Here is a 13,545-nt window from a genome sequence, read left to right on the forward strand (position 1 = left end):
ACCCATGATGGGGTAAGATAAATAATGTCTGTTAAATAGAAAAGATTCATTTTTGGGTTTTTTTTGTTTCCTTTATTTTATCTTTTTATCGATTTTGACACCGTTTGTTGCCTTTGGCATTAACTTAAGACGACAAAAAAAATATGATTTTATCTATATGATGATTTTGTGAACAAATTCTAAGTATATACAATTTCTGCGATGTTAACGAAACGAAAATGAAAGCTGTGGCTATCTGAAAATATTTATTCGATTTATTTATTTTTTTTAAATATTTTTTTGTTCTCTTTTTCTCATATGACAAATTAATCATAAACATATTTTTTTATTTCAAACCTTTTGTTTACATCTGTTTTATTTACGAGTAGCTTTTTCTTCTTTATTGAGAAAATCTGTTTCATTTAGTCAGAAAAATGATTTTTGTTTTTTTGTAATTAGACATTATTTTGTTCGATTTTATTGTAAGGCATTCGTTGTTACATAGATTAGTGTTGTTGTTGGTTATTTCTTTTTCTTCTTCACAAATTCAATTTAATTCTCGCCTAAGCTGAACATCAATCGTTTGAATGAGTGGCTTTGATGGATGGTGTCGTTCGATTCGCCCAGCGCATTGACCTACAAATAGTACTAATGAATAGGATTTCAAATTAATTCGGATGGATTGTCTGGATGATTTGGTCAGTGTTTTCAACCAATACGTTAATACTTCGTCATTGCGAAGAAGAGAAGCTGAAATTTAGTGATCCGTGGCCACACTGTGTGTTATATTGCGAAAATTAAAGCTAGATAATAAAACTGCACACGGTTCTGCATAAAATTGTTTGTTTGTTTGAATTTTTTTTTTAGCATAGTAGAAGTTTGAGCGCGCTCGAATCGAATAGAACTGTTTTGTTGTGTTTTTTTTAATGAACGGGGAATGGATCAGTTCGGTGAAGAAAATTCTCGATTTTGGTTGTTGTTTAGCATTAGTGAAATATTTTCAGTTTAGATTAAAAATTCTCAACTCAGATCTAGTAGAGTTAAAAGCCAAATATTTTCGTATTGGTACTGTCAAATCAGGCATATTAATTTTTGGGAATTTGTTGCTTCTTCTATGGAAAGATTATGGGTGATTTTACTGTTGTTGTTGTGGCTGTCATTTAGAATTGAAGCGATGACAGAGCAAAAACTACTTCGGAATCATTTAGCTACTTCCCAATACTTTTTGTTTGTTTATTTTGGTTTTTTGTTCAGATATCATTAATAACAATCCCGAGCAAAATTGATCAGCTCAAAGATATAGGGTTGAACTTACGTTGCTGTAGTTTTGTGGTGGTGGAGCTTGGTATTGGGCTTGAGCTTGGGGTTTCTGAATAGGTCAATGGGTGGAGAAACAAAAAAAAAATACACAAAATGATAAGAACAATGGGTTGATTATGAAGTTGGCTATTGGGTTTTGAGCGAAAGATACGAAGAAGGCTTGTACTTACTCGGCCAGGTGCTGGTTGATATGTTTGATGCTGCACAGTGATTGGGATCTCATGGACTCGTGGAGCGCCGAATCCTTGTTCGTCTTGGAGAGCGCGATAGGTTTCGCTTTTCGATGGATCAAAAACAACAGTTTTCTTGTATCTAATTTTTTTTTGCGATTTATGTGTTTGGTTGAGGTTATTTTTTGTGGTTGGGTGTTTTTTTTTGTCACAAAAACATTCGGTAATTTTTTTTATATTATGAAAAAAGAAAAACAACAACGTTATTGTGGGCATTATTTTATAATCAAGGAAATACAAATAAATTAAAATCAAACAAAATCAAGAAAAAAAAATAACAATTACAATGCGACATTAAAGATAATTATGTCAATTACACATTGGTTAATTACTAAATGGCTAAAAATAGTGCACGGTTGCATAGAAAGCGAGGTATTTTGTGCACAATGTTAGTAGCTACGTGATTTGATCAACTATTTCAAATAATTCCGAATTGTGTACAAAATGATCAAATCAACATCAAGGTGATGCTGCTTGAAAAAAGATCATGTTCTCTTTCTTCGTAGGTCAACAAAAACTGATTCGTTAATTTAAGCTACATTTTATTTGCTTTGAGCAATTGGTTTGAAATTAACAAATGTTGACATTAAAATGCATAAAATCGAATGGGAATTGACGGTAAATTTTTTTAACAGTTGATGTTAATAATGCTGGATGTTGATAAGGATATCGGTCCGAATCACACCCACAATCTGTCATATTGCACCGCAAACAATGTCAACATTCACTTTGTGCAAGTCTGTACTTTTCTATGTTAGCTCATCTGGCTCAAAGCAATTTTATTTATATATACAACGAAACAAATGCCAATAAACACTTGCAATGGTGGTATGCCAAATTGTGGGCCAAATGTAAATCGCGTGAAATTTTGAATTTACGGCCGTGTTTTCAAATCATTTAATTAAACCATTCAATGGATTGGTCCCAGAAACAAAAAAAAACTGACGATTATTCAAATCTTGCGAATAAACAGTTGTGTGCTGGAGGGCGTTCTCATTCGAATTTATTTAAATATCAAAAATAAATTTCGGTGTGGTTTGTTTTTTCTTCATGAAAATGTGTCAATTTCGTTTTTAATCCACTGCATGGAACGTTCGCATTTTACCGATCGGAAAATACGTTGCGATTAGTCACCAATGTGAGCGTTTTTACATTTTGATATTAATAAAAAAATGTTCAATGTTTCATGTGGTTGTTCGATCTGTGTGTGTCTGTCTGTCGTGTGTGAATTTTAAGAAGCTAATGTGATGGCGGATGATTGAAACTGAACGGTTGATAGTTGTGAGTGCGTCCTAGTCGATTTTGCTGTGCAATGCGTTGTTTACGTTGTTGCTCCGCAAGAATTCTATTCTTTTCTTCCAGAAACGACAGATCAATGAAAATGCTGTTTGGTCATGGATACATACATAATTTAATAATGATGACCTTGACATTATGTGCACTACAAATTAAAATTGCGATGGTCAATTGTTCGCACAAAGAAAAAATCGAATATTATTTCTATAATTTCAAATTTTTTTCAGCCAATTTGATGAACAATCGACAATGGATTGATATTCGTGTTTGGCCAATTAAAAATAGATTGTTTCGCATTTCTTTTTCAACAGATTTGTTTGCTGTCTTCAATTCTTAGAAATTGTCTACACTAAAATTATATAGGTGAACATCATCAATAAATTTTGTTTCGGCGATGCAACACACGATATTGCATGCGTGTTCTGCCTGATGAACAGTGATAATTTGCGAATAAATGGTAAATGATCCCAAAAATCAAAAATCACGCAAATTCAACGAGAACAATCATTGAATTTTAATTACCCGTCGGTTTTTGATGGCAACGGACTTATTGGTCGCTCTAGCCTGATTACATAATTTAATTCGAATTTCAGAAAAAAAAAAGAAAATTCAATTAATTTAGTTTTTCCACTCAATTCATAAAATAAACTGTTGACTGCTTTTGATTTTCGATTTGCTTTGTTGTTGTTGTTGTTGTTGTTGTTGTTGGTTTTTTTTCTCTTTTTAGTTTGTTTTCTCAAAAATTAAAAGAAATTAAATGCTCTTTTAGTGTGAAAATAAGCAAAAGCAACGGCTGCAAAATTATCAGATGATGTATTTTTTGTCTAAATTTTAGTTTCTACGTCGTCATTAGATGATCTACCATTTGTTCAAAGCAAATTAATTGTCAACTACGACATATTTAATAAAGCTAAGTATCTACAGAAAAATGTTGTTCATTTGGTTTGTTTGTTTATTTTTTTTGCTACAAGATTCATGATGAAACTTACGGTGTGGTGTGTGGAACTGTTGAGCGTATCGTTTGTTCGATGTTGCCGTCCGAGTAAAGACCAATTGGAGAGTTGAATTGCTTATGGGCAATCTATGTGAATATGATAAGATTGATTGAATCTTGCATTTCAACAATGGTCAAAGACATTGGTTACCTTGTTTCCAGTGTCGCCTACAACGCGGTTAAGATAATTGTCGCCATGCTAAAAAGAAAATATACATCATCATTTGGTATCCTAGATGCGTTCACTCGTACTAAAAATAAGTGAAATAATTTACTTTTTGCCGCAAGAAGTTCTCTTCGACATGTGGCGCACGGCCACGCATCGATGGATTTGGATGGTGTCTCAAGTAGCATTCATTGGGAACGACTTCCTTCTTTACCTTGGCTCCTGGCAAAATCAATGGAGTCGTACGGTATGGCTGTTGAATAGAAATAGAACCAATATGGCCAATTTTATAATCCCAAAAGCAATTTAATTTTAATATCTCAAAGCGATTCATCGATTCCGCCGAATTTTGTCGGTGTTCATAGTTGTTGTTCGTCTTTTTTTTCTTTCTCGCAAATAAGTGTTAAATTTGTGTTTTCTACATTTTGACGTCATTGAATTCCATGTACAATCATATTTTTGATGTTGTTGAAAGGAATCCCACTCGCCGTCGTCGTTTGCGAGAGTCTAAAAATAAGACAACTGCTGGCAGTGTTGAATAACTGAATATTCTACATTCTGACGACTCGATATACTTTTCTAAGCGAATTATGAAAAAAAATTTTATTCGTGTCTAAATAAAATAGCCTACACGTAGGTTATCAAACTCAACCAAACGTGTTTTTCTTATTGTTTGTGTCTTTGCTTTCGAAGTCATTAGAAAGTAAGAGCAGTGTCGGTTTTAATCGCTATTTTTTCTCCTAAATTAAACGATTCAAAAGAAAAAATGAAAAAGAAAGGAAGAAAAAAACTATTTCAAACGGCGTGTTGAGTAAGGTTTTCGTTTTCTTCTCTTCTCTCTACACACTTGATGTGAAACGAATTTTGTCCTTGGCAGAAAATTCGGTTTTCTAAAAATATACGCGAATGTGAGGAGAACCAGTTATATATTTGTTTCGGAACATGAAAATGTGATATTGAATTATTCTTTTGTGAAAGAAAAAAAAAGAAAAAACAATTTCTTACTCAAAGATCATACCGAACGGCTGGTAAATATATAGAATACATAACGACCGTGCTTGAATTTGACGTTTCAGTGGAGTGTGTACAGGGTTTTTTTTGCTCATTTGTTTCGTATGCGATGACAGATAGAACGTCTTAACCTCAACTTAGATCAGTTGAATTGGCGCCAAACATTAATCGAAAGCAGTCATTGTGTGGAGGACAAGCAATACCAACCATATCGTTTTATTTGTGCATTTTATTACCGATTTTTTTTTTAAATTGTTCGAATGATTTATGTGTTTGTTTGATTTTACGGTTTTTTAATTGTTTGAAATAATTTTGAAAATTGGAACATTACGAGCAATAAAGAAAATATGTCGACAAGAGTGACACGATCTTCAACACGAATTTCAACGGTTGGAGCTAGTACACCAACAACTAAAACAAAGTCAGCTGTATCGGAGAAGCGACGTCAGCGTAAAAATGTACACGATGTGGATAATGGTGACAAACAGTGCAACGGTGATTCGAATGCTGATGATGTGCACGTAACACCGCCAAAGCAACGAAAAACATGTGCAAAAGCCAATGCATTGAGTCCATCAACGTTGTTGAATCGTTTGAGTATCGGTGCACCGGAACACAAGGAAAATGAACCAGAAATTGTGCCAGCCAAACCGAAAAGTAAAATTGATAATGCTCGCAAAGTGCTGAATGCTGCCGAAACCGAAGAGCTGTACGGCCGTGAAAAAGAAATCAACGAACTCAATGAGTTTCTTTCATCGAATCTTGATAAGAAGACGTCAGCTAGCATTTATATCAGTGGTCAACCAGGTAAATATTGCAGCCATTGGAAAATGGTTTCCATGCAAAAAATTATTCACTTATTCATCAAATCCAATCAATAACTACAAATGTATCAAATTAAACTCTGATAACTGTGTCTGCTTTAGGAACTGGCAAAACGGCATGTATTCGAAAGCTGTTGGACTCATCCTCGGCGAAAAAATTCAAAAAGGTCTACATCAACTGTACGAAACTGCAAACACCAGCCACCGTTTACCGTGCAATTTGTTCGGAGCTGAATATCCCGATGGTGACCGATAAAAATGCCAATTTGAAGACCATTCAACATTACATCTGCAGCAAAAGCCATAAAATGGTGTTGCTGGTGCTGGACGAAATCGATGAATTGATCGACAAAAAGCAATCGGTATTGTATACAATATTCGAATGGCCGGCACTGACCAATGCCAAAATCGTTCTCATCGGCATTGCCAACTCGTTGGATCTAACGAATCGGGCGCTATCACGACTGCAAACACAATCGACTTCGGTGAAGCCGCGTCTCATGCATTTCTCACCATACACAAAAGAGCAAATCGTAGACATTTTCAAAAATCGTTTGCAAGCAGCTGGTGTTCTGGATGTATTTCCAGTTGCGACGATTCAATTGCTGTCGGCCAAAGTAGCTGCGATGTCTGGTGATATTCGGAAAGCGCTTGACCTTGGACGGCGTGTGGCCGAAAAGGCAAAAGAGACCACCAATTTCAATGCACAAAATTTAAACGATGATCTCGGCATTAGCGAAATTGAACCGAAACCGGAAAAGATCGAAGTAAAACAAGTGCTGAACGTACTCAACGATGCATACAGTACGGCAAATAAATGGGCCGATGACGAGAATGGTGATGCGATTCCATTACAAGAGAAAATTCTGGTATGTACGCTGCTGTTGCTGTTGAAACAGTCCAAAAATAAAGATATTACGGTGGGTCGCGTGCGCGAAGTGTATGCGAAAGTGTGCAGCAAACGGGGCATTTCGGCATTGGATGAATATGAACTATTCGGCCTTTGTTCGCTGACTGAAACTAAAGGAATCATCAAAATGATCAAAAATAAGGTGGCGCGACAAACAAAAATACAACTGCAGTGGGACGAAGATGAGATCACGAACGTTGTCAAAGATAAGCAGCTGATAGCCAATATTCTAACGGATGTTACAGTTTTGAACAAATGAATTTATTGTATGCTTTGCCATCCATTTTGTCGAGCGAAATTTTTTTTTAGGGATTTTCATTAGGCATTCTAATTTCGTTTCTTTTTCTTGCAAAATATTGGAAGCTCAACGGATTTATGTTCTCAAAGTATAGTTTAATGTAATCCTCAACAATTCGCCAAATCAATAAGTTAAGTTAAGCTACCGCTTCGCAATTTCGATTTTCGACACAAGAGAATCTATACGACTCAGAGTTAAGATTTATAATGTATAAAAAAAAACATTTGATTATATTGAGATGGATTTGCCAAAGAAATGGTCGTGGGTCGATGTTTTTCGCGAAAAATACAGCCCAATATATAGTTCGTACGGTTGGTTATATACATTTTATATATATATACATACACACATATTTACATAAAGTAGCGATAAACGACATCAAACATTCTAAGATGAAAAATCAAAACCGAAGCACATTTTTAAAAATAGAATCCCGATTTTTCACGTACAGCACTTGAGTCTTTCTAGTAATTTCGAATCAATGGAATGAACAAACATACGGATCATACTCTTTTTCCAACAGCTTTGCATCCATTTCCGTTTTTTTCCATGCGTCAAATTGTTGTTTCATTCGTTCAAATCGATTTAAATAAAAAGAAAAAAACGTTTGTATTTTCTTCGGAAGAATATGATCATATGTATTGTTTTCTCAATCATTCATATCATTTTCATTTTTCTCATTCTCATCATAGACAAAAGGAAGCATTATTTCGCCATAGTATTTATTTTATGTTATTTTATGACCGTTTAAATTAAGAATTTCTAATGCCGGATGTATATTTAGATTTGACACTGATTTGATATAATTCTGAATTTATCCGTATTAACCTAAAACGTATCAGGCACTATGAAATAAATATCGGATTGACTTCAGAACCACTTTTGTACTGGGGGCGCTCATTGCTGAAGAGTCGCTCAAGAATTTCATAACAATTTAACGTATTTGAATTCTAATAAAAGTGCAAGACATTTCGACTATTATTGCAACAAATCATGTGCCCTTTTCTTTGATATTTTTCTCTCCCCAGCGAATTTGTGTTTGCGTCGAATTAAAAAAAATTGGTCACACCCATTCAAAAGTTGTTTACAAAAGTGTCAGATAGTTTGATATCTCAAATTGATGATGGAACGAGATAGAAGTGTCTCACATTTATGATCAAAGCGGAAATGAGTAGAAAATGAATCGATTGTGTGTCTTACTTGATGGCCAATAGCTTCGTCACTAGCTTCTTGTTGGGTGGCGTAGTGAGGATGGACAATGAACTTGGTGTCAGCAAGAGGTCTTCCACGATAGTATGTTGCCATTTTGAATCTCCTTTCTGTTCTTTTGCTTTTCAAACTTTTTTTTTATTTCAATCAGTTAATTACAAATTGAGTAAGGAACTTCTATCACTAAAGAAAATAAAATAAAATGACTCAAGCTCAATTATTCCGGAGGAAAAAAAAATCCAACTATAATCTCTCTTATGGCAATAGTATATCGCGAAGAAACAAAATAAACTCTTTTTTTTTTCTTCAAAAGAACAAAAATAATACTTGGAACAAAACAAAAATCGCTTAACTTATCAAAGGTTCACAAAATAAATAAACTGTTCTTATTATTTGACTATAAAATTACTTTCTTATCAGAAAATCATTCCAATTTTATCGAAGAAAAAAGAAATAATCGAACGAAAAGAAAGTATGTTTATCAAAAAGTCCAAAGAAAAAACTACTATTTCGCGACAAATTTTCAACGAATGTTGGAAAAATGAGAGAATTTATTTTACCGTTAGCTACCAGTGAATCACTGTGTTGCACTCAATATATCTCAACATCAACTGAAGCCACCGAAACTTTGATGATAGAAGATTCAGACTTTTTCCGAAAAATACGGCTGTGGCAGTTTTTTTTCTTTCGCTGCCATTGAGCCGAATTCACAGTGAATAGAAATTCATCAACAACAACAACAACACCAACAACAAAAACATAATAAATAATTTGACCCTGTTTGTATGTATAGTAGATGGTGGCTATCAAACAAAGGAGTATTGCTTGGAGTATTGGTTAACTCTTTCTGTATATACATATGCGTGGCCGCTGTGGATTTCAATTCGAATTCGTGAAAATGTGGGCAAATACATCAAAATGGTCCGGTGGGTGATATGAAAAAAATATGAAATATGATTGTGTGCGTATGTGTGTGAGTATGAAGGAGCGAGAGTGTGAACGAGATGATGACGATGTTTATTTATGCAAAAGTAAACGGAAAATATAGTAAAATAGTGAAGATAGAGAGAGAGTGAGAGAGAGAGAGAATAGAGACCGCAAAAAATGATGTTCACGAAAATACGTGGTGCCTTTGTTTCTCCTTTGCGCGTTTATCCTTCGATATACCACCATGTGCGAAAATTTGTATAAGCATACATTTTGTAAATATTGTGTAAGATTTTAATTTTAGTTGTGAGCCGGGAGTTCACATCATTCTATCTTGAGATCTATGATCGAGTAACGTATATACGTATATATATATTTCAGCCAAGTCACATTTGTTTGTTTGAATTTCTATATGCTTTATCCTTTTCACGATGGTGTGATCGCCAAATTCGTGTGGTTGAAATAGCAAATGATCATTTGAATCTATCGAATAAAACGCCTATGTACTTGGAATGTACGCAATGTTGGCAGCGAGACAGAGACAAAGATAGAGACGGAGGGAGAAAAAAGGAAGGCGCATGTTTTGGAGATAATGGCCAACACACTAGAGTTCATTCGAAAATTCAAGATTCATCATCTAACATGTGCCCGCCTGCGTCTCAATAGTCGCTACATAATGTAGCCTACATTAATCATCCTTTTCATTTCATAACATTGCCAATTGGTTTGATGTAAAGCATTAAGCAACGAATGTCGATGGCAAATCGAAATAAAATCGATTTCTCGTTCGGAATTATTGCCGCAATTAAACATTAAATTCCTTCAATCGATTTATAGTTGTTTTCTACAAGCATTTGTTCGAATTGCTGTACAGTGACCAATTCTCTTTTCACAAGTATTTCGTCGAAAATGCTCGAAATTTTCTTTACATCAAGCCCATGTCTCGATTGTGTTTGACTTGCGCAGAGTCTGTGTCCTTCATTTCGTTTGGATAAAAGTCATTCCCAAATGATTCATACATGAATCGCTAGCGTGTGTGTGTGTGTGCGAGAGAGATCGTGTTCATGATCTCATAGCGTCTTAATCGATTCGCATTGGCGACGTCGCCGACGAAACGATTACGCATGTGTAGCAAGGAGCATGTGCATGTGCGTGAAACACATTCAATTCATGAAATCGAATCGTGGTTACCACATTTTTCCGTGTGCGCTTGTGTGGAATCGGACACATAAATATAAAATTGCCTCTAAAATAAAATTGAAACACACAAAAAAAGAATAACCGTATCGTCTATATTTATAGCGACTATATTTGCTAAGACACTTGTTTTGTTATTCAACTGAAACAAAGCTGATGTCACGACGTGAATTTCATGAAAAAATGTAAACATTTTCGCAAAAAAATAAAATTAAAAGCAAGACTCAAGCGCGAAGTGTGTTCGCGTTTTGTGTGCTTGGGCATTTTGAAAAAAATAAGTCAGCATTTTCACTCTGAAATTAAATATGCTTTTTTTTTTGTTTTCGCTACAAATTATACAGAGTGAGTAATAAAATGGGGAGAAATAAATTTTCCATTTTATATGGAAAACATTTGGTTCGGTATGAATCGATAAATCTTTTTGGACAATTTGCAAATGGGAGCAGATTTCAATTTACCTGAGATGTGATGGCAACTTGTTCTTCAAGCACTTCTTGTTGATGATCTCTGGTAGGCATTGGGCTGAAATTTGAAATCCGTGAATTTGGTCGCGATGATCCATTGTCGCTGGCTGCATTAAAATTGGTTTGTGGCAATAATAATGCGGCCTGTTCCGCTTGTTCATTGAAATCGTATTGCAGCAAATTTATGTCGTGGCGATACGGTGGTATAGCCGATGGGCTGCGTGATTTTTGGCCATCATTTCGCATATTCGATGCGACGACCATTTTACTGTCACGATGAACCACCACTCGAATGCGATTGCTGGCCGAACGAAACAGATTTTGAGCATCAATATTTCGCATATCGCGTGCATCATATTCCTGAATCTTGGCAATCACATCGCCTCGCACCAAACGTCCATGGGCTGGAGTTCCAGCGAGAACCTACTCAAAATCATTTCGAAAAAAAATTAAATTGCATTGCATTCATTGGAATTCATCAGGATGCGAAAAGAAACAAATCACAAACTAAAGTTTCAACCAAAGGAAAAATGCACAAACAAATCGCTTTCTGTGCGATCAATAATATTTATTTCGTTCATTCACACACACTTCCATTCAGATGTAATGATGTGTCAAATTGATTTTCCGTGCAGTTGCAAAAGGATTTGATTGAAATGGCTGTGTATGTTGTTGTTGTTTTCATACCTTTGTTATAATGAGCGGTGTGTTCAAATCACTTCCACCCACTAAACGGATTCCCCATGGCGTTTGTGGCCCGTCACGTTCAAGATCAATTAAAAATTCGCGCGTTCTCGAGGTCATCGTTTTGAGTTTCACTGCCTTCCCTATAATATTATTATTTAAAATTTATTTTTCGTTCGGTTATTATTGTTTGGTCACAAGTGCGAAAAATATACCAACACCTAACACACTGTGTTCGTGTTCAAGCCCACAAGCCTCGATCGAGATGCACACACAATCTTCACGTCGAACAAATGCAAATGACACAAACCAAACTGTTTACGTTTTGGCGTTTTCTTTTTCGGGGGCGATCGATTTTCACTTGGTTCGAAAAATAATAAACTCGAAGAGTCACGATGCGCTCGCTCGCTGAGAGTCTCTCAATGCAAACAAAGAGTCAACTTGTTTTTTGCAACCATGTAATTAGAATGTAACGTTCGAACGTGAAAGAAAACTCCCGTCTCGAATGGTCGACTCACCGAAAAAACTGAATGCTGATTGCAAGTACAACGAATACTTAAATTTTGAATGAACCACAAAAAAGCACACACAAGAAGAACGAAAGAAAAAGCGAAACAAGAGAAGAAGCAACGAAAATCAGTGCTTATGAATTTTTCTCGACGACGTAGATGTAATAAAATGTTGTCGAAAATTCGTTTTTTTTTCTTTCTTTTTTCTACAAAAAAAATACAAAACTTTATGTGCACTATTCAGCTGATTCAGCTGTTTTTTTTTTTTCAATTTTGTTATTATTCGTTATCTCCTTTTTTCCTTGAATTCAATTTATGTGGTCTATTTATACGAATTGGCGTACATGATGTTTTAAATATCGAACAACGAGACGAACTACATTTACTTCGGATTTGATTTGTTATTTTTATGTCGTCGTCGTCGTCGTCGTTTTCTTCTGAATCTGTATTTCGGCAATTTATCAAACACAAACTCTCCTACAGCACACAAAACCAAAGAACATGCAGTTGCTCCGTTGCATGCAGCCAATTTCTCGCTGTGCAACGAAATCAATGCGTAATCAAAAACTCCTCCGCAAAGCCAAGTGATTATCCCGTATTCGGTGCAAAAAATAAAGATCTAAACTCTATTGAATGAGAGAAAGAAAGAGAGTACGTCGTGCTTGATAGAATTTCAGAACTTTATTGAGCAGAAAATCGATCAACACATTGATTGAGTCGACCGATTCAAATTTCCCAAAACTGATGATTGCGATTGATTCAGAATTTTCAATATATAGCTTCCGATTTCTACGAGCATTGCATAAGCGAAACGAAATGTTCAATTGAATCAACAAATGTGATGAAATGCTTTCAAGTGCATGAATCAACTTTGCGATCAATAATTTACAACAAAACAAAACATTAAATCGCAAGCAATCCGCTTACAAGCCAAGCCAATTCAAGGCAAGACAAAAACAGAGATCAACCAAAGTGCCGAGATAGTTTCAATTGGAGGAGTTTCAATATTATGAAAATCAAATGCGCCATTTGTTTTGGCTTGTGTGCGATTCATATCTTAGGTCAGTAAACAAGTCATGTGCGGTATCGAGTAGTGTTGTTTTTTTGTACGAAAAAGAAAAGCATACAAACGATGCTTCTTCGCAATTCTTATTGCCATCCGTTCCAATTTTCGTTAGCCATGAGATGGGATGCATACATAAATGCGGTTTTCATTGAAAATGCTTCAAAACAATTCTTTTTATTATGCACTCACCTCGGCAAATGAGTTTTCAACTAAACTTAGAGTTCGTCGATAGAATAAGTCGAGGAGCAGTTTATTTTGGGTGGCACTAAATCTAAGCCATCAATATGGGTAACTGCGGTCTTTTTAATTATCCTGAAAATTAAAATTCGTGGGCTGTGTGAGTATGTCGTCTCGATCACGAACGATTGGCCGTCTCATACCTGAGAAATTAAATAATTAGGAGTGATGCACATTCGAAACTACGAGAGAGTGTGCGACCACGCACGTTCAAACTAAATTTC

At 35.3% G+C, this 13,545-nt stretch overlaps 2 protein-coding genes across 12 annotated transcripts; one reads left to right on the forward strand and one right to left on the reverse strand.

Annotated features, from left to right (window-relative positions):
- Window positions 1-49: 49 nt before the first annotated feature.
- On the reverse strand, window positions 50-12,762 carry LOC129578364 (PDZ and LIM domain protein 3). Of its 11 annotated transcripts, none has more exons than XM_055466781.1 (9): window positions 11,729-12,699; window positions 11,513-11,652; window positions 10,820-11,248; window positions 4,095-4,238; window positions 3,971-4,018; window positions 3,815-3,906; window positions 1,470-1,575; window positions 1,295-1,348; window positions 50-615 (listed from the first exon to the last, which is right to left on the reverse strand). In XM_055466781.1, the coding sequence occupies exons 2-9, from the start codon at window positions 11,627-11,629 to the stop codon at window positions 532-534; spliced, it is 1,074 nt and encodes a 357-aa protein (XP_055322756.1). In that variant the 5' UTR covers window positions 11,630-11,652; window positions 11,729-12,699; the 3' UTR covers window positions 50-531. The 11 variants fall into 11 exon arrangements, with proteins under 11 accessions (XP_055322756.1, XP_055322762.1, XP_055322755.1 ...); XM_055466787.1 differs by having other exon boundaries at window positions 50-627; XM_055466780.1 differs by having other exon boundaries at window positions 1,470-1,611.
- On the forward strand, window positions 4,591-8,019 carry LOC129578363 (cell division control protein 6 homolog). The gene is made up of 2 exons (XM_055466777.1): window positions 4,591-5,803; window positions 5,923-8,019. Exons 1-2 carry the CDS (start codon window positions 5,344-5,346, stop codon window positions 6,987-6,989), a joined length of 1,527 nt encoding a protein of 508 aa, XP_055322752.1. The 5' UTR covers window positions 4,591-5,343; the 3' UTR covers window positions 6,990-8,019.
- Window positions 12,763-13,545: the final 783 nt, after the last annotated feature.

This window comes from Sitodiplosis mosellana, unplaced genomic scaffold (assembly GCF_009176505.1).
Source record: "Sitodiplosis mosellana isolate CC-2019 unplaced genomic scaffold, AAFC_SMos_1.0 Smas_scaffold_6226, whole genome shotgun sequence".
NCBI lineage: Eukaryota > Metazoa > Arthropoda > Insecta > Diptera > Cecidomyiidae > Sitodiplosis > Sitodiplosis mosellana.